Consider the following 26,062-nt stretch of genomic DNA (forward strand, 5'->3'; position numbering starts at 1 on the left):
GCTGGCTACAAATGGAAGCGACCGTAAGCATTCATTTTAACATCAGATTAATTACGCCTCCTCGAGTTGGGCTCGTGGGAACACGATGGTGGCTTTGTGATTAGCCAGCGTCTCAATTACACCTCTGGTGGTGCCTTTCACGTCGCTGAAAGAAATAACGTGGCTAATTTGCTTCGCCTAATGAGTGTGATCATAAATGTGACTCGATTGCGTTTGATCTGTATTTATTTGCGGTGCGCTTCAGCGGCTTAAGCTTCTTAATCCGGCGAGCCGAGTCCTTGGAGTCACTGCCACACATTCGGTGGGTGGGGCTTACCTGCAATGTGTTGAATTCGACTTCCTGCTAATTAAGGAGCGTGACATTTGTTCATGGACACATTGCCAAGGTCGTGTTTTGTACATTGCGAGGACAAAGCAGATTTCTGTCTCCGCTTTTGCCGACATTAAGATGACAAATCCTCCAAACCGTTCCCAGAAAAGGTCAAATATGGGCAAAAAGTTTCGAATGTGTTCTTGGGCATTATTTTGTCGGCACACTGTTTTCCCATTTGTTTGCATTCTTGTCATTGATTTGATTCCTGATGCAGTAAATACATTTCAGCCTCTTCAAGAAATGTTTTGTAAAAACTCTCTTGTGCATTTTTTCCTCTTTTCAAGGTATGACCTCCCTCAGTATGGCAGTCGAAGGAGGCTGATTGCGCCCATGTATGACGAATATGGGGAGGTGATTATGGAAGATGATGGTTATTACTACAGTCCGCATGGCCCCGAGGTAATACCTCTCCTTAAATGTCTATTTCATGCTCTTTGTGATCATCAAAATGTCAAGTATTGTCCCTGGATGGTTAATTATTGAACGAGTAACCACGATGCGCCTCCAACGTTGTTGTGTAATCAGCACAAAAGGACGAATCGAGTATCGTTGTCTTAGGGACGAGGCCGAGGAAGGGGACGCGGCGGCGTGAGGGGACGAGGTCCACCCAAAAGGGTCGCGTTTAGGGCGGACGAGGGAATCGAGGAGGCTGAACCGGAAGCCGAAGCCCAAGCCGAGCCCTCCAAGGCTGCCAAGAAGCTCAAATCTGTCATCAAACTCAGCAAACTCCTGGCAGCCGCCAAGAGAGGAGAGCAGGCGCCGGCGGCTGCTGCCGGCCCGTCTCCATGGAAGAAAGCCAAAATGTTCAAGATGTTTGGCGCCAAGAAAAAAGATAAGGATTACGCCAAACTGATGTCAGCACGCCGTATTGACAGTCTGGAGAGTCTGAGTGATGGGCCGGCGCCTGCGGGACCCATCGACAGCAAATCGAGCACTCGCAGCCAGCTGAGTAAAGTTTTGAAGAAAATCAACATCGGCAAGAAGTTGCAAGCCCGGAGAAAGTCGCAGAGTAGCGTGAGCGTCGCTGGCAGCGAGAGGGACGAAGAAGCCTCACAAGTGACAAGCGAAGAAGAGAAGAAGTCCAAAGTGTCCATTAGTGTCACGGAAAGTGAGCCAGAAGCAGGGACGAGCGGGAGCGCCAAGGATAAAGACTCAGATGACGAGTCGTCTGAGAAAAGCAGCATGGACAGGGAGTATCTGAAAGTGGATTTAGATCGGGACGACGCCAACGAAAGTACCGTGGACTCGGAAGAAGAGCCCGATCGAGACCCGGGGGATTCGGAGGAAGAAAGCAAATCTGAAAGCGAAGAAACTGAAAAGGAATCGGTCAGTGAGAAAGAATCAGGATCAGAGAAAGAGTCGGAATCTGAGAAGCCGTCAGGGACAGAGAAAGAGTCGGAAACCGAGAAAGACTCCGAATCGGAGCAAGAGTCGGAAACCGAGAAAGACTCGGAATCGGAGCAAGAGTCAGAAACAGAGAAAGACTCGGAGTCCGAATCAATCAAAGCGTCCGATTCAGAGAAAGGAACTATGACGGCAACGGAGAAGGGCTCAAAATCAGATGAGGAGTCAGAGACTGCGGGAAGTACCAAAGACAGTGGATCTACTGCCCGCTCATCCATAAGATCATCAGCTACTGAGGCGAGCAGTGCCAGTGGGAGTAGGCGGATTAGTGGCAGCGGTAGCGTGAGCCCAAGCGCCAGTCAAAGTCAGAGCGAAAGCGGAAGTAGGACTCTTAGCGGAACAAGAAGTCAAAGTGCAAGCACCGGCAAATCTGCCTCTGTATCTGCTTCAAGTGTGAGGTCATCAACCAAAACGTCAGGAAGCACATTAACATCTGAGAAGTCCGGCCAGGAGCTCAGCGAGGCAGAATCCGGTACCGGAACAGTCAGCGAGTCTGAATCAGGTACAGGAACAGTCAGCGAGGCCGAATCAGGGTCAGGCAGTGAAGGCTCTTGGTCTAAAGGGTCAGGCCAGAGAAAAATGTCCGGTTCAGACTCCATCGGCGGGTCCTCCAAAGGCAGTCGGGTGACCGAGGAGAGTTCCTTGAGGAGCAGGAGAAGTTCCTCTGGTTCCGGGTCAACCAGCGGCAGCCTGCACTCCCGAAAGTCCATCCTGACACACCGGACCGAGGGCACAATCACCGAGGAGAGCGAAGAAGAAGCGTCTGCGTCCGAGTCAGCCAGTGACATGAGCGACGATGCCGCCTCCAGAAGGTCCAGCGTGGCGTCCGGAGGCGGGCCGTCCGTCCCTTATAGCGTTCCCCCGCATCACTCCGACATCAGGAGCATCAGCGGCACTTCCGAAGAGACCTACGGAGGATTGTCACCCATTTCCGAGGTGGACGAAGACGCCATCTCCACGGAGAAATCCGCAGCTAGCCGCTCCGGTTCAGAGGCCGGTAAAGGAGAAACCGAGGCGACGTCAGACGCCGATTCCGACTCGGAGAAGGACCTCACAGCCTTCTAGAAAACACAAACTGTGAAGTAAGAGAACGCCAATGATCTCTGCATGGGAGTGAACACATGGGTGCTTTCTTCTTCTGAACGTCTCCAACGTCATCTACTGAAGCTCACTTCTCCTGTGCCACTTGACTGAGCAACTTTCCTGTCCTTATTTTTTCATCCTCTCCCTGTGTGCATTTATACCTCTTCTTGATCTTTATTATTGCGCCAACGCTGACCATCATGGTTTATTCTTGGAATCGGTACGGCACGCAATACCTCATCAGAGTCAAACACAATCAAAGACGAAAACCACTCTGGTGAGCGGTTAGCAATCACGACATCACTTCTGGAGAATTTGACTTTTTATGTTTTCATCATGGCTCCAATGATGAAAAGATAGCTAGCGGTAATTGCTACAATATGTTGAACCACAGTTAATTGATTTATTTTGCGTAATTCATCAGGGCTCGGGCACTTTCTTCTTTTTGTGATAATTTGAGGACCGTGGAGTGTGTCATTTCCGCCTCCAATGAAACTGATCCATGTTCTTCTCCCCAGCTGGTGAGAAAGAAGCGGATGAAGCTCGTGGTCGATCGAGAAAACGAGTCCACCTCCACCGGAGAGGAGAGCTCCGGCGAGACGCAGAGGTCCCGACCGCCGAGCGGCCACGGCAACATTAACGGGAACATTTACCTGGCCCAGAACGGCACTATCGTCCGAACCCGACGGACACCCCACCCCAACAACCTCAAGGTGGGATCCCAGTTTAAAAAACTGGACAAGCTAGGGGTGACTCACGAGGAGCCGTCGCCCATCGTTAGCACAGAAGGCCTTAATGGCGGCACGGAGGACGGGACGGGGACGTGCGTGTCCCCCAACGTGGACATCAACCTGAACACCCGGGCCTCCTGCGGCTCCCTGAGCTCCAGCCTGAACGGTCTTAAAAGCTCCGGGTCTAAATCCAGTATCAGCAAATCCTCGCTGGGCAGAAACAGCGGCGGAGAGGAACTGGAGACTTCGGTGGACAACCGCAAAGACAGCAGGGAGACGTTGCCGCTCCACAGCGATCACACCGATGAGGAGGAGTTGTGGATGGGACCTTGGAACAACCTGCACATACCAATGACCAAACTCTGACTCATCAGCCACTTGCCTTTCATGTGTGATTTTTTTGTTTGGATTTCCACAAATGTGTGCCTCGACTGTGAAATCTCTCAAGTTCAATTTAATTTTCATTGGTATCGATTGAATGACGAATCAGCAAAAAAACTGCAAGGCGATGATGGCGCCCCCAGTGGACCATGAGTCACCTTTTTAATTTACACATTAGCCTTTTTTCATTGAGTGATTTTTTTTTTTTTTTTTTTATCTTTCCTTACATCAACCACCGGCAAAGATTTTTAATATATTAACAGTTAATGAGAGAAGTTAGAAAAATGTGCTATGATGAAGGAACATTTATTTTCAGTAATTATTTTAGAAAGCATTTATAAAAACTATAAATACGAAATTGTTTTTTATATCTAATAGCGATGGAAGCAAATGATTATCACTGCTTTTCAACAGGGAATTAGTAATAGATGGTATTCTTTTGCATATTTTTAACGACAGGATATATTTCCAACTATTTATCAGTAATGTCCGCGGGGCTAAAAAAAAAAAGGACTTACAATGCTTTCTTGTGAATGAAATGAAAGACATGGAGCAATCAGAAGAAGCTGCAGCTCACACTTGTTGACGTCTGCGAGCGTATCTCGGTGAATGTTTGAGAGTTTTTTTTTTTTTTAGAGCGACTTCTTAAATTGCACAATAGAGTGAAAGTTGAATAAAAGGTTGCGCCTTGCCACATCACGTTGGTATTTTCGTGCTCTCGCTTTGTGGCAAGTCACCAAATTTGAAATCGCGCCTCGCTCGAATGCCAGCAGGAAGTGCGAGAAGAGTAGAGGAAGTCTCGCCCCCTTTCAACTTGACTGTCTGTCAACCAAAACAAACAAAGATCTCTCTCGAGTAGATTCCCTTGATTTATCCCGCTGTGCATCCAACAAGTGGAGGACGACATTTGCCTTTCATTCAGCAGTCAATCACAAGCAAAAGCTCTGCCAATCAAGTCAACGGGGATGTTTTGAAGGCTGCTGTTCACAGGGCGCCAGCAATGTGGAGTTGCTTCAAAAAGAGCAAAGCTGCAACTAGGTCACGATTGGGAACCTTGTTCAACACCAATCCCACCAACAAACCGCCACCGGTGCAGTAAGTCTGCAATCCTTAAAATAGCTACGTAAGGGGAATTGAGAAGAATTTACCAGGTCTGTTTGTTTTCACGATGGCCTAGTCAACAGATTTACGTCACGTGTTCTGGGGAAGCTTATCCATCACTCGTATTTTACAGCTGAGGTTCTCAAACGGGATCTCCGCAAATTTGTAATAGTTTGCATATTTCATAAAAAGTGTATATCTAGTATGTGAGGGGGAATCACGTTTCTCACTGGCGGTGCTCGAGGGGGCAGGGCAGGGCTACTGCCTCCCCCAAATATACTTGGACCCACTTGGTGCCAGGCCAGAATGTAATTGGGGTATTTTCTGATTTGGAATTCTTTCCTCATTTTTTCACCCACTCCTTGTTGTAAAAAAATATATATATAAATGGTGGATTCCTTTAGATAAGATATCCATGGCCCACCCAAGGAAAAAAATACTAGCTTCGCTAGTGGTCCCAATATCTGACTGTAGATGGTAAACAAACTACTGTAGATTTTATCATCTTGGAGCAATTGCTAGGAAACCGCGAGCAGCTTGTAGAGTGTCATGATTTTTTTAATTTTCTTTTTTTGTGGTGTTGAATTGGATCCCACCTCATGACGGAATATCGTACCCACTCAGCTTTGAACTATTCCCATCAGCTCTTGCAGCGGCTGCAAGGGGGGGTCCAGGCGTGTGCTGTTATTAGCAACACAGGCCCTTCTGAGGATGCTACGTTCTTACAGGCACATGCTTGCCATCTGCCGTGTGTACTTTTGTGGACTTGGCCTTTTTTTAATTTCAAATTTAAAAGTTTTTGTCCTTGAAGGTAAAACACTCTGAAGGTTTCCCCAATTCTATGCTTTGGCACGTGTACAGCAGTGAGGGACACCAGGATGTTCTCCTTGGCGTGAGTGAGTATTCTCTGCTTCTGTTTCATTCATGCTGGGTTTGAAAGGCACTTTGGTGCTGAGCTTTCACTGACAACTTAAAGTTGGCAGATAATTCATTAAGTACACTTGCACCGTCTATTCAGGTCCAATATATGAGAAGCAAGAATGAAGCTTTGCGTTCCACTTCAACCTGTCGACAGGCAAAGCTACGGAAAAAAAAGTCCTTAAATGGTCTCAATCAATGCTAAATTCATCAAATGCTTTCCCAAAGGCCGTAACTTGATGAACCACACTAAAAATCCATTTCATAAACATTCGGTCAGGGCATGCAGAGGTTTTTTAATTTTCCCGCTGATCGATTTGACTCTCCTCTTTTGCAGTGGAGGCCCGCGGCTGAAGATTACACTCGGGCCAGCTTCGCCACTGCTCTGCGCATCATTGCTACATTTGCCCGTGGTGCAAGACCTGGGTCGTCTTCAGATGGCACAGATGGGTTGGAGATCACTGACGAGTAATACATAGCCCAGGAGAACATCAGATTTCATCTCCTGTGAACATCTTCAATTGCTGTAAGGTGAGGTTTTACAAAACACTTCACAGGTTAACTTAATTAGACCTCTACATGATTTTTTAATTTTTTTTTATAGCGAATAAATATTGAAATACTGACTAAAAAATTTAAGTGTAATACCCAAATGTATTATAAAAAAGTGATTTTACAAAAGACTTCACAGGTTAATTTAATTAGACCCCTACATGATTTTTTAATTTTTTTTTATAGAGAATAAATATTCAAATACTGACTAAAAAATTAGAATGTAATACCCAAATGTGTTTTATAAAATTAATTCATTCAAAATTAATCGTACATTACCGATTTAAAAAGAATAAATACGTACAAAATAAAGTACAATACTTAATGTGAATGTCATGCTTGGATTGACGGTTTCCTAAAATGACCACGAGATGGCGCCTGTAATCCACAGCAGTGAGTGATGATGTCATGCAAGTGGAGGCAGCAAAGCAGTGATGAAAATAGTTAAAAAAAAAAAAAATGTGTGGCGCTGTCAGAGTTAAAGTACATATTTGCTTGCGCTCTCGTGGGACACTGCAGCATACTTGTGCAAGATATATTGCGCGGCTTTATTAAACCACTAAATGGCGACATGCTCTTAAGCGATGATGCCGGTAATTCTCTTGGACCCAAAATGTAGCCGTAAATCACATTTACTATCGCACTTCATGATTTTTTGCGACTGTCGTTTTATTTTGTCTTGACTTTGTGGGAAAATCCTATGGGATGTTATTTTGAATAACAAAATTTCACTTTTTCTGCTTCCTTTTTTTTGCTGTCCTGTGTGATAAAATGATACAGGACTGTTAGCAATTTATTTTTTTAGTTTTACATGTATTTATCTGATTGCTTACTGGCACAAGGAGGACAGCAGCTCAGCATCTATTTTGGGGAAGGGTGCCGCTTAAGCAAAGGGAATGTTCAGGTCCATCATCATCTGCCCATTTCCTGCAGCTATTTAAAATCAGACTTCACGAAAATAGGCACACGCCGAGCCGCAGACGCCGCCATCTTAGGGGGGGGGGGCATGTTTCAAAATCATTCAGGCGGATTAAAAATATTCTCATTGTTTTTCTGTAACTTTTTATCTGATTCTAGTGGATACCAAGTTTGCTTCGCAGTTCTGAAGTTCTGGGTTTGAATCTCCACTGCACTTTTTGGCCAACCGACAACTCATTTTTGTTTTCTCCCTTTTGATCAAACTGACTGTGGGATCAATATTGCTGATCCTGTGGGAACCAAAACTAACGGAAGGGGTTAAGTGACAGACTTGCCTTCCCCACACGGAGCAATTCTGATGGCATCCCGCCAGTAAAGCGTCTGTCTCCCCTAATGAAGGGCTTGGCCCGTGCCACGTCGCGTCGTGCCCCTCGATGCGACGTCGCATCTTACCTCGCCGCATCCCCGAGTCAATTGGGAACACGGTGGCGACGTTATTCCAGACATGAGGCCACCGCTTTAATAGGGTGCCGATGCTTTTCGCTCCTTGTTGCTTTTTACAAGGCTTGGGAGTTTCTCACCAAAAAAACCTCATTGGGTGTCACGCTCGTACGTGGCCAGACATGTCGCGGCTGCCAGCCATTGGGCGTCCGCAGCGTTAACGTATAATGTCAACGCAGTAGGCAGCCTTGTTAAAAAGCAATTAAGGCAAAATGATTTAAACGGCGTGCGGTTTGGACGCTAGGGCGAGCCCCGAGGTGTGCGCGCCGCGTCGTTTTCTCAAAATGAGTGTTTGACTCCCAAACCGCTATTTGTGCCAATGTTGTTCAAACCGCGCGTTCCCACACCCGCCTCGCGCTCGACTGGGGTGTGCGGCGCGCATGATCACGTAGCAGATGAGTAATTGTTGGGTTTGACTCGTTTTGGGTGCATTAAAACGGTAGCTGGGTCAAATAACGCAGGCTAAGATATGCTCCTGATGTATGTTTATGATGCTTTTTTTGATTGGGTTTACAGTTAACTTATTAACTCATTAACTGCCAGCCCAGTAAAAAAGAATTTCGGACGTCTATATCCGTCACTGGTAGTGAATGAGTTTAAGTTAGGGGTTGTCGAGATAGGATTTGGTTTAGTATTAGGGTTATTTGGTGGTTTGTGTTTATGCAAATTAGGTTGAGTGATGAAATTAGAAAGCTTTCGGTTTTGAGTTAAGGGACTTTGACGCAATCAGGCCATTTCAGTTTTGATTTCGCATTGGCATATTCATGTGTTCTTCTCATTTTGGTGAGGATGAAAGCATCGCTCACTTGGAACCTCAGCTAGTCACTTGTCCGCCTGGTTTCCAAAGCAGGATCTCATCCCAAAGTCCACGTGGTAAGTTGCCACTGAGAGTGTGCCTCCAAGATGGTCTAGCAGAGTTTCCAATGGCCCTTGTCTTCAAACAAAGATTAGTGCTTGGCGATGGCAGACTCCTTTTAGCTGCTGGCACGTTGTTATGTGTGTGTGTGTGTGCGTGAAAGTGTTGGTACCAGCCAGACTGCTTGGATGTGGTTTAGAACATCTGTGTGGTCCCCACTCCAGAAGAAGACAGACAGGGCAGAGACAGAGGGGGAGCAAAGGAGGGGCGGCCGGGACCCCAGGACCGCTTTGAGAGACGCCCCTCAGTTTTTCCATCACTGCTGTCATGGCAGTGTTGCCTGAGCACAGCCAGGCAAGAGTGAGGCCGAAGTGCGCGTATCGGAATGCGGAGGCAAGGACGGGACGGGACGGGGGGTGGGGGGTGTCCATCAGCCTGCTCGATGACTTATGAAGCCCAAGCGGCAGGTCTGGCGCTCGGCCGGGTCTCGCTTGGCACGGGGCGGGATGCGGAGGGGGCGTCGAGAGGAGCCCCCATCCAAAACCGCAGGCCCGAGCGCATGCGTGCGGTGTTTATTTACGAGGCCGTTTAACCGCGCCGCGGTCCCTGCGGTGCGCTGACACAAGATGACAGCAGCCTAAGCGTCTTGCCCTTTAAATCCGCCGTAACAGGCAGCGGGATCGGCGCCTCGGTCGCAGGCCGGCTGAGTAACACATCAACGAACAAATCTGCCAATGGCTTTTTAATATCGGCGTCTGGGACACTTTGGATTGCCACTGTATGACTGGCGGGGCCAAAGAACAGCAATTTAATGCAATGTTTGGGATGTTTACGCCCCGCCAGAGCCTGATTCTTAATTCTAAACCTGCAATTTGAATTTAAGAGAGGTTTTGTTTTTCTTGGTACATACTTGCCAGACGAAGGGGCTTTTACACAAGACAGAAACTGCGTAAAAGCTGTCATTTACGGGTCGTTTACATAACTGCCTTTTGAAAATGCGTCTCCCAAGTGTCCATTTTTAAAAGCGATAGTTTCCGCTTCATTCTAAATACTGCTGGTTTGTGAAAATAAAGTTTGTACGTGACAATCAAAACATTGTTTGCTCAGTAAAGCACAGTAGTAACTTGACTCAAGCCCTTTTCGCACTGCGCTTAGGAAGCAGAAGCTTATCGTCGTCTTAGACTGCCCCCAAGTGGGCAAAGTTTAAACTTTAATTATGTAAACGCTTTATGTTCTTATAAAATATATTATGGCGTGCTATTGCTACGTCTCCTGGAGAGCACAAAGAGTTAATCTGCCTCTTTTGGAGCTCTGCGGTCTGTTGATAGCACATGTGACTGTTATTGAGTAAATTATATGCAATATGTGAGCAAACATAAAAAAAAAAAATGGCTGCGTAAACACCGTTCAATTATAAGAGCATACCATTGCGTGTGGGCCCGCCTTCTTTTGCTAAGGAAGGAGAAGATTATCATAATTGCTCAGGAGGGGGTGAGGCAAGTCCATCACTGCCTCCCCTCCCGAGTCACCTGCTGCTACCTCCGCCTAGTTGCGAGACAAACACTCCAAAGGCTTCAAGGCGCATGCTTGAGTCCTGCACAAACAGACACCAGAGCGAATTCATTGGGCCGCGTCTCTGGCACTCATCGGGCCTGTTTGTACTGCAATTTCCTGCCGGCTCTTATCCGTGTTTTGTCCACTGTCATTCCAGCGGGATTATGAGATGCTTTCATCATGCAGGAGCATCCACTCAAGGAGGGGGGAGGGGGGGCAAAGGAGTTGGAGTGTTTTGGTCCTCTCATCACACACGCTGTTATCATCACATGTCGTAATGAAGCCGGGCGTGCTCGGGTTATTCGTGGGGCTAATTATTATTTTGTAGCTACATGTCCATCCAGACATTCACTCAGCATGTTGCACTGTGAAATCCTTTTTTTTTTTGCGGGGGGGACTCTTGTTAAAAAAGTCTGCACACCCCTGTTCAAATGCTAGGTTTTTGTGATTAAGAAAAGGAGATATCTGAATTATATTTGGAATTTTGAATGGTGGCAGGTGTGTGCTGCCTCCTATTTGCTGTGGATTTGAATGTGATTGCTTCATTCTGAGGGGTGTGCACACTTATGCAAACATCTGTTTTTAATTTTTTTGTTTTCAGTTGTTTACATATATTAACGTGTTTAACAAGTGCTTTATTTTAAAGCATGTGGACATTTATTTATTTATTTCATCAATTCCGTTTGGGTTTGAAACGGGGTTTTGCCGTGTTCCCACCATGAGCAGAGGCTTTGTTTTGTTGTTCGTATTGTGTGACTCATGTCGGTCTTCACACGCAATAAATCAAAAAAATTTTTCGGCTAGATGGGATTGAATGTCGTCATAGTAAACGGACAGTTTGGGTATTTGTCATGTTGTTCGATTGTCCAAGCGGTGGTCACGCATTTTGACATAATGAGCCTCATTTGTGATGCATCGAGATGTCTTAATATTACAAGTAGGAACAAGGATCTTTTTGTAGGATGCATCCAGGCTTTTTTAAATTCCCAACATTTTTCAAGACCACAGTTTACCGCTTTGGTCACAAAAACTTGCGCGTGTTATTATCTTGTTATGCTCGCTTGAGGGCCAAAGACCGTGAGAGGCTAAATGACAACAATTGAGGTTCAAATCAAATACCAGATTTTCAATGCAGCTCCGTCCAACACTGTATCGGTCAGCACTGATGTCATCTGGGGGGAAATTACAACCTGTTAAAGAGAGAAAAACAACATGTACTGACCTCAGTTTTTGCCTCAAGCATCTTGGATCAGATATTCGGAGAAATCTATTTTACATTGGTAGAGTACGTTAGTCGCTAAATCATGTCAACGTCGTCATTGACCTCATCTCGTTTGACCACCTTGTACTGGAAAATTTTCAAGATTCTTTTTTTTTTTTAATACTATTTTGCTTGTATTCAAACCACACAACAAAATTTCCCACAATAAATTTTTTTGGGCATCACATAATGATAAAAAAATAGAAGAAATTAATCAGGTCACTAATATAGTACATAATTATTTTTTTTTTCCGATAAAGCCCACGGAAGGAACAAGCCATTGGAAAAAAACAAAACAAAGTCGAGCCGATACTTCGCAAAGAAGCCAACTGATGTCAAATAACGTCAGCGTCAAAATCGTCAAACGCCAGCTTCCGTGCGCCTCCACGGGCGATCATCAGTAACGTCCATCTGCAAGTTCTTAGAAGGAGCCATCAAGAGAAGATGAGAAGATTAAGGTCCCGTCTAGACATAATCCGCGGTTAGTTGTGTGTTTTCTCTTAGTATTATTTAAAGCTTTCGGAGAGGCTAAGATTAGCCTTAGGCACTTCAGCGAGGCTACTGCCACTTGTGGCTATAATCTCCTTTGGGTGAGAAGGGGGGGGTGGCAGTTGTGATGAGAGGGGGACTCCTTTGTCACCCCTCCATTTAAATGCAGACTTATTTTTTTAAAGGGCAAAATCATGTGGTTTGTTGTGTCTTTGACCATTTGTGTCATTCCATAAATAGCTGAAGACTTTTTGGCGACTGTCGCTCTCCTTGTTTTCCCTTGGCGTTAATTTTTAGAGACCACGAGGGGCTCCAACACGGCTCCTTGAGGTTCCTCGAGAATGTGAGGATTAGGATTACGGGGAAGGTTCCCTTTAAATGACTGATGGTACGGAGTGAATGAGGCAACTAAGGTCGGCGAGGAGTCCTGTTGCCGGCTTTACTCTTCAATCAGCTGCTGGAAAATTACCACTCGCGTCAAAGTGGACGTGTTTACCCCAAGCGGGAGAAGAGATGGCGAGAGACGATTGCAAAGGACGGGGAGTGATGCAATTTTAATGGGCCTTGTGTTGCTCCATCTGGTGCGCGTACCTTGGCCTTTAGGGGGCAGTATAATACATAGACAGTATTGCTACCTTGCTTGGTGCTAAAACAAACTTTTTAAAAACGATGCTAGCTTAATGCTAACTCGTAATGCGAAACACCATCGACAGGCTAATAGAACTAGCATCAAACAGGAATGATTGAGCAACATGCATGCGGTACTCGAGGGTGTAAATTCTTTATCCTCTCCAAAAATTGATTACTGCTGCTCACTCTTCATGTATATCTTCGCATTTTGCTAGTTTGAATCTCAATCATCTGATCTTTTTTGACATTTTTGGCCTGAATATGATCATATAATTAATGGCCACAAAATTAACTGCCATGATGCCTAGAATGTGGTGGAAAAGGGAGTGTCGGACGCAGTCAGTCCACTGCCTGCCAGGCACTAAGACAGTAAGGCGACATCATGGTAAAACTGCAGATAATTGTTCAAGGCAAACACAAGCTGTCATCGTATAAAAAATATGTGAGTGACATCAGCACTCACATTGTCTGGGTCGGCGCGCACAAAATGATTCACACGCGACGTGGGCCAAAAAATCGAAACCTCGTGTGCTGGGTTAGCGCACGGTGGTCTCGCTGGCGCTTTGCGATGATGCGGAAGGGGCTAACGCTGGCTCTATTTTGTCTTGTTTGAGCTATCAGATGCGGGTTGGGGGCTGCATCCTATACGCATCATGTTTTGGCAAGCCTGTGAGGCTTTAAATTGCTTCCAGTTTAAGGCAATTTGCTTCACCAAGATACATGAGGTGTAATTTTAATTATTGAATGTATATTCATCCATCACGTCAGTTTGTTGCGGGGGTGCGGTCGCAGGGGGGCCTCTATATAATTTTTTAGTGAATAAATCTTTACTTTTATTTTTAGCCTCATTTCAAAGTTACTATTTCTTAAATGAATTAAAATATGTTTTTCTTTTTACTTTTATTCAAATTAAAACATATATAATAATATAAAAAGAGAACTATATAAATAATGAAGATATTTAAAAAAAAAAAAAAATCTCACCGAGTCATTTTTGACCCATTTATGCATCCAAGGGTTGCAAAAGGTCAGCATTATCTTCTCTATCTCTTCCTGACTGACAGGGACGGATTTACATGAAATAAAATTGACATCCCCAAAGACCCATAGTTAAATGGTACTCATCATATTTTCATAGTTAGGATCAAACACTTAACACTTTTCCCCAATTCTGAGGCCCACAAAAGTATATGCTTGTCGATTTCTCTTCTGGGAAGGAAGTGCATCATATTTATGTGACACCGACATAAATCAATCCAGTAAGAGATTTGTGGTTGAGCCTCACGCCTCCCCACAAGTGTGACCAATGGAAACGCTTGACTAGATAATTTATTGCCGTATGCTCTCAGCTGTCAAAAACAGGAAAAACTGCTTTTTTCACACCTATAGTCTTTTTTTTTCTGGTACTATTCAGTTCAAGTGTCCCGGGTGGGACCTGGTTCAGTACGGAAAAAAACTAGCGACCCAAAACCATAGGGTGTGCACACTTATGCAACCACATGATTTCAGTTGCTCATTTTTACTTTCCCACTCAAAAATTGAATTGTGTACAACTTTTAGTTCTCATTAAAAGTGGAACAAAGTTTTGAGAGGATGATACAACTCCGGCATTTGAACGGGGGGGTGTAGAATTTTTAAAACCAGTGTATTTTCCCTGTTTTATTATGCTAAATCTTACTAAATTGAATGTTATACTTTTTTTTTTAACCACACAAACAGAGGGAAACGCTTAATCCAGCGCACTGGATTTCTTTCAGCCTGGTGAGAATTTCGAGGTTGGCCGTTCCCGCTGCTGGTGACACAGGCGACAACAGCCGGCCCGGCCCGGCCCGGCTCGACACGACACGACTGTCTGTCAAATTTTCCAGCAGCCGCTGGTGTCGTCGACGGTGAGTGCAAATCTGGTAGTGATTACCGTAACGGAGACAGTAAATCATGACGCAGCATGAAACCAATTTGTGGTGCGGAAAAAAAGAAAAAAGAACCCGGGTCTTGCTGGATGGAGCCACACTTAACTAAAAAAGATGCGCAGGCGAGGCTGTCTGAGTAGTAGACGCTTTGGCACATGACATTTGGCGACAAGTGACAAATGCTAATAATAATGCTAATCATCTCATATATGTCCTCAATATCAAATTCATCATGTACCGAGTCGATTTTCCCTATTCAAATGAATTGAAATCCCATTAATTCGTTCCAGCCCCTTCAAATACCACCACATATTTTTGGTAAGTCACTAATAAATAACATTATTCGACTAACTAAAACAAAACTTATCCCTAAATGGCAGATTTCCTGCTCATTTTCACGCATGGCTGCTTCTCGTGTTCTTTCACTACAGTCGAATTTTGCGTTGATTGAATATCTTTTTTGTGATGTTCCTGGGCTCAATTTCAGAATCTCACATTTTATTACTTCAAAACAAAGCGGCCATCTTGCTTTTCATTCTACACCATGGATTCTTGATTCTGTTTTGTGTGCCTTGTTGATTGGGTCCAGTATTTAATATTCCAGGGTGTGCCACAGGGCTCATGTTTGGGACCCCTAAAGTTTTCACTCAGATTCATGTACAGAATTTGCTTACATTTTGGACATGTAGAGGCAAACGGTGACTCATTAATATCTCATCTTGCCGCACAAACAATGTTTAGAGAGGCGCTGTCTGTTTTCCTCTCTTGCTCCCTTCCATGATGACGCGGCGGCCTCGCAGCGCTTCTGTGGTGACTCCACTAATGGCGCAGTAATTTCAACACGCGCCTTTGAAGTTCCCCCCGTCACGTTACCTGGAGTCTGCGCTTCTCTTGAGGTTTTTTTTTTTTTTTCCCGGGATGGGACAGGCTCGCCCTATAGGCTCTTTGCAGCCTAATTAAATGTAATTGCTCCGTTTTTTTTTTTTTTTTGGTGCCTTTTTTTTTCTAGTGGTGCTCGCGTCAAATGGGGAAGCCTTGTAATAAGGGAGATTTGCGTGAAGGGTCCGAGGATCACAGACGCCAAAGAGGAGCCACGGAGGAGACGATTGGAGACGCTCCCCCACCACCACCCCCTCCCTGTGTCGCCCTCTCTGTCCTGAGCAGACCTACTCATTACTCCCTCCACTCGTCAACGCTCTCTCTCTCTCTCGCTCTCCTATCCAAGTCTTGTCTGCTCCTTTCAAAATGGCGTGCTCACATATTCCATTCTTTCATCTCAGAACGTGGCTAATGATGCATTTTGCATAAAAGTAAAATCAAACACTCAAAGGAGCACTATTTTCACGTGAAGAAGCAGCACTTCTGTGCATATTTCAAAATGGATCTTTGGTTGTCTGTCTCAGATGAGCATGGATAGGGTTCCTTCAGGTGGCGTCACTGTTGCGGGTGCAAGATTCTTGGAATGCTCGGGGTGCTCCATATCTGAGTCAGACAGCAAAATAGGCTGTTTAGCCGCCTGACAGTGTTGTTGGAGACGCATTCTTTACGGGAAAAGAGGCTAGACACCAATGGGTGGGGGGGGGAGAGAAGAAGAAGAAAAAAAAGAGGAAATTACAGAGCAGGATGGAGACAACATGACACAGAACAGGGAGCGCCGGCTTGACCGGGACCCAGCGCCAAGCCACGTGTGTGATGATGTGTGAGGCACAGGTACAAAGGTGACTCAGACGGAGACGGAGATGGCGGTGCCGAGCGAGGTACGCCGGCATTCCTGCACGTTCTTTTCTCCATCAGTTGTGTCCGGCACACCGACAAAAGAATTTATCACTTTAAACCAAGACGTTCAACTTCCTTTTCATTTGCAAACACGTGCTCATAGGCCGTTTCTGTGTGAGCGCTCATGATAAACGTCACCAAATTCCATTTTCTCTTTCGATGGAGTACCACAGGGGTCATGTTCGGGACCCCCGCAATTCGTCAACTTTCATCAGGGTGAAATACTTCAAAAAGGCCCACTTGTTCATTTTCAGGGATGGCTTCTTGAACATGCCACTCAACCTCAGAAATTCTTTACAGGATCAGGCGCTTAAAACCAAAACTGTTGACTTTCTCTTCATGTTCAGGCGTAGCTATTAAGACTTCATTGTGTGTCCTTTCCGGATAGATCTGCCAGGGGAGTGCCACTGGGATAGTGCTCAGGGCCTCTAAAATTCTTTCATTTTCATTGCTTCAACCTAATATGGTCAGCTTCCTGTTTATTTTAAAGCATGGCTTCTGTGCCTCCTTTCACAGCAGGGTTTTGGTCCCACCGCCAACGCGACCGTTGTCTTCTTCTTCGCACTATGGTGCCAGTACGTCTGCCACAGCGCCTGTGAAGGCTAATGCGACACAGGCTCTGGATCATATTTCACCCCGCTCACCTCCCCTCCTTCACACATCTCTCCCCCATCCTGTTTCCTCGCCGCCCTTTTCCTCTCTTCCGAGAGAGCGCAGGAAGTTCCCATTGATCAATTACAAAAAAAAAAAGTGTAGGTTCTCCGCCGTCATTATTTGATGTTTTATGATCCAAGAAAGTGTCCGCCGAAGTTATTCATTGAAGCGTGGCGACCAAGCTGTGAGTGAGAGTGGGCTTCTTTTGATATGTTAAAGGTAGGAATTGGGGGTAGGTGGGCGCACATCAAAAGTGCGTTAAGAACGAGTGTGGCGAGATCACACACGGCGCCTTCTGCCTCTCTCGCCATCGTGATCTCCTTGTCATGTGGCCTCCATCAGAAGCAAACAGAGCCAGCCGCAGTTGTTTCCATGCTCAAGTCGAGTGGCTCCGCTGAGCCCAACACGAAGGCGGGGGAGGGCAACGAGTTGCCACAGAGCTAATCGTTTGGTTGTTTTGACACATGTGAAAGCATCAGATGAAGGCGAGCTTTGTTTTTGCCCGTTTGGGTTCCGGCAATGTGGCGTCAACAACCTGCATCCCCTCCAGCCATGCCTGCAAATTTTTTCCTCCCACTCATAGCTGACATATTTTTAATATGTGGACTCAATGTTGGTACTTCGCCTTAAAATGGAATGCTAGCAAGAGTTTGAACAGGCATATATTCTTTATCCTCTGCGAAAAATTGCTATAAATTAAGCCCAATGAATCACTGCCAAAAAGTTCAATTCATTTTATTCTGTTGTGCTATGTTTTCATAAAATAATGTAATCATGTTTTTCTGATTAAAAAATATATGATCCTACAAGTTTTTAGGTTGGCCTCTTGGGATGCTGGATTTTTTCCGACTTGTTTTGCATAATGATCCGGGGCCGCTAACACAAAACATGACATTCTTGGAGGAGGTTTGGCACGCAATCGTCCAAACCGCAACGCTGCTGCTGCTGCTGCAGCCCTAACCCATAAAGCTGACTCTTTATTGACTAATTAACAAGACCCACCTCAGTAATTAGCAGTCTGAGCTTTATCCAGCTCCTCCCTGCAAGTCGATGGCATCCTCCTTGCATCAAGCTTAGATGTGCAGCTTTCATAAGCATACCTCGCTTATAATTAGACGCTCCCGCTTCCTCTCCTACTTGTTTTGACACACAGTATGTCTTCGTTACATCCCAATGTCCTTATTTAAAACGGAAAAGCTCAAATCCCTCTTCCTGTGGTGCAAATGAGCGGCGAAGTTGTCTCGGTGTCAAAAGTGTTTACGATGATAAGTGAGCACCTTCTTTTCATTCCATCTTGGGATTAATGTCATTGTTTGAAGCATAAAGTGTAAAATCGACTTCACGTGGCATTCATTTATAGACTCATGGAAACCAGATGGAGCCATATTTTGACTCAGCGTGATCCCCAATATCCATTTTCTTTTTGGTCTGCTTGCAATTAAAATGCTCGGTGAAGGCAGAGCAGGCGGGACACGGGCGACTGGGTGAGAAAGACCACCCTGGATCGGAACTGTAAATCAAATGCCCGTTACGGGGGGAATGCGCGACATTCTGCAAAAGGTGCACAAAGGAGAGTCAGTGTCATCCCGTGAATGAAAGGTGCATTATGGGATGTTTGAGGAAAAAGAGATGCTGTCAGAAAGTGCCCTCGGGCCACATTGGCTTGTAATTCAATCCCATTAGGATGCATTAGGGTTGAATTGTTGAAAGATAAGGAGCTGTTGTGGAGCCAGAAGAAGGTGTATTGTCTTAAGAGTGGTGTGACCAGCAACACCATGGTCAAAATAAAGCATGCCAAAAAAAAAATCTTTTAAAACTAGACGAAATTGCGCGTGAATGCTGAATTTGAAAAAAATGAATCCAAGTCTAGTTGTGTGTGTGTGTAGTATATATATGTATATACACATATACTACTTATACATATATGTACCGTATTTTCCGGACTATAAGGCGCACCTAAAAACCTAAAATGTTCTCAAAAGCTGACAGTGCGCCTTATAGTCCGGTGCGCCTTGTATATGGACCAAATTCCTAAATTTAAACTGTCCCGAAGCATTGTGTCATGAAATCAATCATAAGTGGCCCACTGAAGACGATGAATCATGAATCAAAAAGACTATGGATCATTATTTTGTGATTATGAAGTAATTTGTTGCGTCTGAAGTTGAAATACAAAAGATTTGATTTGGATTAAAAGTCTGACATGATGCATTGAAGGTGCGCCTTATAGTCCGGTGCGCCTTATAGTCCGGAAAATACGGTATGTGTGTGTCATGTTTACATGTCATGAATTGACTCACATAGGCTTGTGCAGGTGTGCCTAACATTTTTTACATTTTGCATAGAATCCAAAACAAAGTTCAAAGCGCAGTTAGATTAAAAATAAAATCAAAAAAATACAAGGCATCCGGGGCTCTGTCATTAGAGTGTGTACAGTGGGGACTTCCTGCCTTAATAACTGGGATGCTGTTTGTGTGTGAGTGGCAGGAGAGCAACACAAGCCTTTAATACAGCAGCTTCAATGGCACCACATCAGGAAAACGAGGTCCGCTTAGATCCCATTAACAAAAATAATACTCTCAAACTGTCCCGTGTGCATTTGTCTCTTTTGGCCTTTTATATGCGTTTCAAAGCTTAGGCCACATCTGCGGGATCGCGTCCGTTTTCGCCGATAGCCATCGCAACGACCGGCGAAAACCACTGCTGCGTCTTATCGAGACGCAATTAGGGAGCGTTCGGAACTTCCACAAACAGCCCCCGGCTGCCTGTTCGCTCCTGCCTGCCTCGTGGCCTCATGTCAGGCGAGGTGGGAGGAGGGGGGGTTGTCTCGTGCGGCTCAATGACCATTGAAGGAAGCTATTTAGCCAAACTCGTTGAGTTGCTTCATATCCTGTCAGATAAGAGGCCACAAAAGAGCACAGCCCTCCACCCCCTCCCCTCCCCTCCCCAAACTCTTCCTAACATCTCAACATCTTCCGCTTCCCTCCTACTCCTCTTGTTAGTTGATAAAGAGTGTTGTAATGTCAGGAAGGACACACATTCCTCACGCTGTCCTGCAGGGGATGAGCGTCTTGTGTTGGAGTGTATGCACGTGTTTATGTGGGGGGGGGGATAGTTGTTCAGCTTCAGGAAATTGGAGTGGAAAAGAGAGAAGCTGACTCACAGTTGTAAAGTGAAACTAGAAATTAGAGTTGCCGCAAAAATTGTGTTAAAAATGCCAAAAATAATCATAGTTGAAGCCCAGACACAACATATCTTACTAATAGCTAGATAGCGTGCTGCCCAGAGCCAAATCGAGAAAAAGAAAAAAATCTCCGCATCATTCCCACATTTTTGTATCAGTTGAAATGATGCAATGTAATAACTGAAGCAAAGCAGCAATCACAACAACAACAAAAAACTCGAGTCACGACTATGCAATGCAAAAATGAGGTGTTTTCATATGAAGTGATAATCAACAATTCTTTAGGCGCCAACGGAAATTACTAGGACTCTAAAATATAATTCAAAGTAATATTATATCAATTTTTTCCCCTCCAGCTGCCGTTGTGATGGCAACACATTCTTTCATCCCATCTTCAGCATGTCCTTGGTGGTACGATGAATAGTGCAGATAGCTTGTAACTGGGAGACACTGGTTCAAATGTATCCTTGAAGAGTTTTCAGTCCAATTTCTTTTTTTATCTAATGTGACTCAGGTGTGTTTAATGAATTTTGTATTTTTGTACCGTAAGATTTTATTTTTTTCCTTCATTTCAAGTCACTTTCTGCTGCGTTGGGGATGGTGACACAATGTCTGCGTTAGCAATTGTGTAGCAAGGCCATAGTGGTACTTTATTTAAAAAAAAAAAAAAAAAAGCCTTTCTATACATGGTAAAAAAAAAAAAAACTAAAAAAAAAGCCTTACATGGTGTTTTTTGTTTGGATTTGTTTTTCTACTAAAAAGCCATGGTCATTTTTATTTTTTACTAAAAAAAGCCTTACTAAACATGGTCATATTTTTACGAAAAAAAGACTTGGTCTTTTTTTATGGAAAAAAAATCTTTGCTATACATGGTAATTTTTTTTTTTATTAAAAATAAGCCTTACTATACATGGTCATTTTAAGAAAAAAAAAAGTACTATAATTACCATGCATAACAACAAGGGGAGGAGGGGGCCGTTTAAAATGTTCCCTTGTGGGCAACTCTTGGACGTCGGGACACTCAATTAAAAAAAAAAAAAAAAAAAGAAACAGAACTAGGCTGTGGGCCTGAAGCTATTAGCCGCGCCGCTTGCTACACAGGCGTTAATTGCAACATTGCCCTGTAAAGTTCGGGAAGGCTTGTTTTGTAAGCAGCCTTGTTCGGAAAGGGATTGGAAACACCTGTAAGGAAAACTAGTAACTAGTAAGATAATTCAGCGTGCAAATGTCTTACTCATGACATTTTTTTTCCACTGCTGTCACACATTTCTGCACACAACGTTGGCATACTACTAGCACAACAACATACTAGTGTGGTTTAGGCTACTAGTACACAGGAATTTACGAGTAAGGTTTAACTCCAAAATGTTGGATATTCTATTTACTCACTAATCCTCCTTTCCTAACCATCTGGAAAATGTCTCCAGATGCTCATGATTCTTTATCTTCAAGAGGATGAGAGCAAAAAAAATAAAAAAAAACTTGAGCAACGAGAGCGAGTTAAAGTCCTGATTTGTTCCATCTCCCGCGCGGGTAAAACCGCAGCCCAGCTCATTAGATTCACAATCCATAACCTTTTACTAGCGCCTGCAATTTATTTCCATTTTATTTGCACTATTTTCAATTTGTCAACATGCACCCCTCCGCTGAGTGGGCAGAAAAGCGAAACAACGCGACTGCGATACGCGTATACGTCGGCCTGGCAAAGCGACCTGACTTTCTTTGGCTGCTATCAAAATGGCTGAGATGCTTGTGGCTTTGTGATTAGGCTCTTGCGAGAACCGCAGGCGGCACAGCCAAGAAAGCAGCCTGGGCAACAACAACGTGGGCATATTAGTCATTATCTCAAGACAAAATGTCCATCATTTTGTGTGCGAGCCACTTTTGCAGGCAATGAGGGCTTCAGAAAAATGTCAACATCTTTGCTAGTCATACATAATGTGTTAGCATTAAGCTAGCGGAACATGTAACTCTTTTTTCCCCCTGTTGTTTATTTTTTAATCAACTGAGAATGACATTAAACAGCTCGAGGCTTCTTAGTTTTGAAAATGTAGCCGCTATACCGTTTGATTCATACAATTCACGATATTTGTGTGACAATGAAGGGCAAGCATCGATTGTCAGATGGCTTTGACTCCTCTGTGACCAGTGAACCTTGCTTGTCAAGCAGCAGTTAAAAAAATAAAAAAGGAGCCCATCTGTCCGGCAAACGCTTCCATATGGGCGTAAAGAGAGGGCCGCATTCTTGTGGAAATGAAAGCTCGTCCTTTCATCTGAGAGACATAATCAATAAATGATAAGGGTCGTGTCCGCCGGACCTAAGCACTAGTTTGAAGATAACTTAAGACAAGATTAGCGATGAGATGGTACGGGGGGGTTATGTGGGATTAAAGTGACTCCGCACGCACCGAGGACCCCCGAGTCTCTGGCCGGGTAATCACGGGGCTCCTATCGGCTCTTGTGATCACTTCCTGCTGGCTTAGCTCGCGCGCATTTAACCGTCGCTTGTTTTATCTGGAAGGAATGCTAATCAGGCTTGTACAGGAGCCAGCGCTTGCCCGACATCGCCAAATGACGCCATGTGGTCAGTTTCAAAGCGGACTACGGATGCCTTTGCGAGGACTGCAATGCAAAACTGAACCAAGAGAGAAAGTGGTGTGAGTATTTCGTCCAACAAACTCATTCACTACCATTGACAGCTTTTGACGTCAAAGATGCATTTTAACTGGGCTGGCAGTGAATGAGTTAATATGCAGTACAAGGTTTGTGCACAAAGAACTACTAGTCTGTACGATTCACATCTGAAAGACCCCATCCAGTTCTTTGGAACAGGAAATAAACCATCTTCTGCTTTGGAATGTGCTGAGTTGGACCAATACTATCATTCATTAACTGTGATTACGATTCTGTGATAAATCAAGTAATATTATTTTGGACTTTGACTTTTGTCCTTTTTGTCTTGGTGTCAGCCAGGGATAAAGTCTATAATCCGACGTTTCCCACCCACAACGGCGGAGGAACACACACAGCGCCCGTAACCTCAACAGAGGCTTTCTTCTGCTTCTGCGGCTATCGGGTGTTTCCAATCATCAAACACAGACGGCCAGAGCACGCCGAGCGGTTCCATCTTCACTTCTAGCAGTGGGAAAGCAACAGAGATGTGTTTCAAGATGTCCTACTGTCTTTGTCTTTACCTGGTCCAATTGTCAACAAATGCCTTTTACAGCTCTTAATTCGTATTTACAACATTGACTTTAAAGTTAACGACTCTCAAGGGGGGGTAGAACTGAAACAAAACAAAAAAAGGACACGATTATTCCTTCTATCCACTTTAAAGAGATGTGAACTTGACCGCTGTGTCCATTTGCATTCGGTGGGTGTTTCCTTTTGTCGCCTCATTTAGACGCTCCTCAGATGACGGCGTGAACAAATCAACATTTAGATAGTGTACTAATGTGCCTCTGAAGATAAAGTACCTTTGATATGGTCTTCCCCCCCCGTGACTCGCACTGTCCCCGGCTTAAGACAATCCCAAAGCCATTTGCCCCCCCAGGAGAGATCAAAGGTGCGGACCACCTCCTTGGAGATCCCACCTTTGGAAAAGTGGCCACGCACAAATGAGATTGGAGGCCATTTTCCTTTGGTGGGCTTGAAGTGTTTTTGAAAGGAGGGACAACACAAGAGGGACATTAAAGACTTTCGGGTGATGAAGGTCACGCGTCGGGTCGGAGGGAGTAAAGGGGGGGTTGCAAGAAGGTATCCCAAATCGGTTTTTATTTCAAGAATGCATTAAATTTATTCCCGACATTTTCTACGAAGCACCACTGATCTTTTGGCAGTAAGAAAGTGATTTGGTAAACATAGCTCAATGGATGCCCCCCAGCTCCACCACTAGGAGATATTTATTTCTTCATGTCTCGCGGGAGGAACGCCAGACTCATCTCCTGTGGAGGATTCCTTCCAAAAATTGACGAGTATTTCCTGCCGCTCCCGATAAGAGACCACGGCTTCTCGTATCCAGCGACGCCATTTCTCCTCAAGCAGCTGTTCCTCAGCGACTGTGACTTCATGGCACGTCTCTAATGTTATATAAGAACATGAGTGAATAGTCGCTCACAGTCCGTGGTCCTTTTCCACCGTTTATTTTCCTCCTTTGAGAACTTTGTAAATAATGAGTAAATTATATGTGTCAAGCGGCTTTGCGCAATGTGGTTGCGGCCGAGGCAGACTTTACACAGCAGCCAGGAGCTGAGCCAGCTCTGGCCGCTGTCCGAGCCCCCCGCGGGCCGCCAGCAGCCGGCTCCCCGACCCGCCATAATGAAGCGTAGGCATTTTTTTTTCATTAAACCCCCCCCCACACACATACACCAACACTGCACTCCCTGCCCGTCTGGCGTTGAATATTGGGACGATTTTGGATAAACAAAGCGCATATTGTTTATTTGGGCAGCTGGGAAAGCATGGAGTGGGAAGTGGCCAATGCACCTGAAGGATGCAGGTGTCGGAGAAAGGGAGCAGCGGAGGGAGTAACCAAGTATAAATACTATATGGCTATTGTCCTTGAGTATTTTTTATTTTTTTGGTACATGTTAATCCAAATTCAATTAAAAACTTGCATGCAAAAAAAAAAAAACGGTTTAGCACTATTTGTTACTAGTGTTGGCTCGTGAGTGAACGATTCATTCAAAAGGACGACTTTTTCAGTGAACGAATCACTTCAACCAGTAAGTGTCGGTAATGCTCATTGAAGCTGGTACCACCTCGCCGTAAAGCCAAACGAAGAAGAAAATGACATAACTTCCGGTTCACGAACGAGTTGTGAATTGCATTTCCCGGTCATCAACTAAATGGATCTGTGAGTGAACGAGTCAGTGAGTGAATGATTTGCATTTCCAGTTCATCGCGAGAACGGATCAGTGAAGGAACCAATCCTGACTTTCCCGTACGCGAACGAGTTAATGGGTGAACTGCCTTCCCGTGGCAGGCAGCACAATCAACGGATCAGTCAGTGAGCTATGTAAGCCAGAATGTAGATTTACGATTTGCCAAGGAAAGAAAGAACCACTCACTGAAACACCACTTCTTTTATGCACGTTTTGTCCAAGCTAATGGCTAACTTTATTGCATGAAGGGATGCGCCGTTATGCAAATACGGGGAGATTATGCTTCTCTTTGGGTAATCTTGATTTTATAACACTTATGGTAGTTTTTAAATAACGTGTATGCATATATACGCCTAAATATTGTTATCCAATCTATCTACTGCAATTTTATATTAGATTGCTGGTTTGAAATTTACTTTTAATATGATGATTTTTTATTTTTTTTAATAAACATTTATGTTAAAACTTGTCTGGTGTTTTATTCCTTGTTTTTATATTCGCCAATTAAACCATAAAAATGTTGACCATGATTTTTCCCCAATGAAATGGCCTGTGATTAGGTACACCTGAAAATGCCGGTGTACCTAATGGAGTGTCCGAATGACGTCACCGATCAAACAGCCAATCAGGAGGTGGGGGTGAGGGCGGTTGTGGCACTTTTCACTTTCGCTTAATCTTTTTCCCTAATAAAATGACCTGTGATTAGGTACACCTCATGGACAGTTCAATTGGTAGGTAAAAAAAATATATATCAATACATAAACAAGAAAGTGTAGCGAACGATTCGGTGAACGATTCATTTGAACAAATTTCTGCAGGCTCCTGCAGAACGTGAGGATGAACTGATCATTTGAATCAGGTGTGTTCAATGAGGGAAACTTGGAAAACATGTAGGAATGCGGC

The 26,062-nt window shown here is 44.6% G+C and overlaps 1 protein-coding gene and 2 long non-coding RNA genes across 5 annotated transcripts in view; 2 read left to right on the top strand and 1 right to left on the bottom strand.

Moving 5' to 3' along the window:
- The window catches only part of LOC125979042 (protocadherin-15), a 106,365-nt gene extending 102,838 nt beyond the window's left edge, over positions 1-3,527 (top strand). The window contains exons 39-41 of the mRNA XM_049737083.2: positions 658-772; positions 932-2,859; positions 3,379-3,527. Of these exons, the coding sequence (XP_049593040.1) occupies positions 658-772; positions 932-2,842 (2,026 nt within the window). The 3' untranslated portion in view covers positions 2,843-2,859; positions 3,379-3,527. The remainder of the gene's footprint in view (positions 1-657; positions 773-931; positions 2,860-3,378) is intronic.
- LOC125979044 (uncharacterized) overlaps positions 1-26,062 on the bottom strand; it is a 45,101-nt gene that overhangs the window by 6,473 nt on the left and 12,566 nt on the right. The window contains exons 2-3 of one of the 3 annotated variants that reach the window (XR_007485187.2): positions 11,492-11,562; positions 6,391-6,515 (exon numbers count right to left, since the gene is read on the bottom strand). This is a non-coding gene — a long non-coding RNA (uncharacterized lncRNA). Of the gene's footprint in view, positions 1-6,390; positions 10,413-11,491; positions 11,563-26,062 lie in introns of those variants that run through there. The other 2 variants (XR_011087812.1, XR_007485186.2) reach the window with 2 other exon arrangements.
- On the top strand, positions 6,376-25,628 carry LOC125979043 (uncharacterized). Its single transcript, XR_007485185.1, has 4 exons — positions 6,376-6,522; positions 14,510-14,641; positions 20,633-22,933; positions 23,246-25,628. It is a non-coding gene; the product is annotated as an uncharacterized lncRNA (long non-coding RNA).

This window comes from Syngnathus scovelli, chromosome 12 (assembly GCF_024217435.2).
Source record: "Syngnathus scovelli strain Florida chromosome 12, RoL_Ssco_1.2, whole genome shotgun sequence".
Lineage (NCBI taxonomy): Eukaryota > Metazoa > Chordata > Actinopteri > Syngnathiformes > Syngnathidae > Syngnathus > Syngnathus scovelli.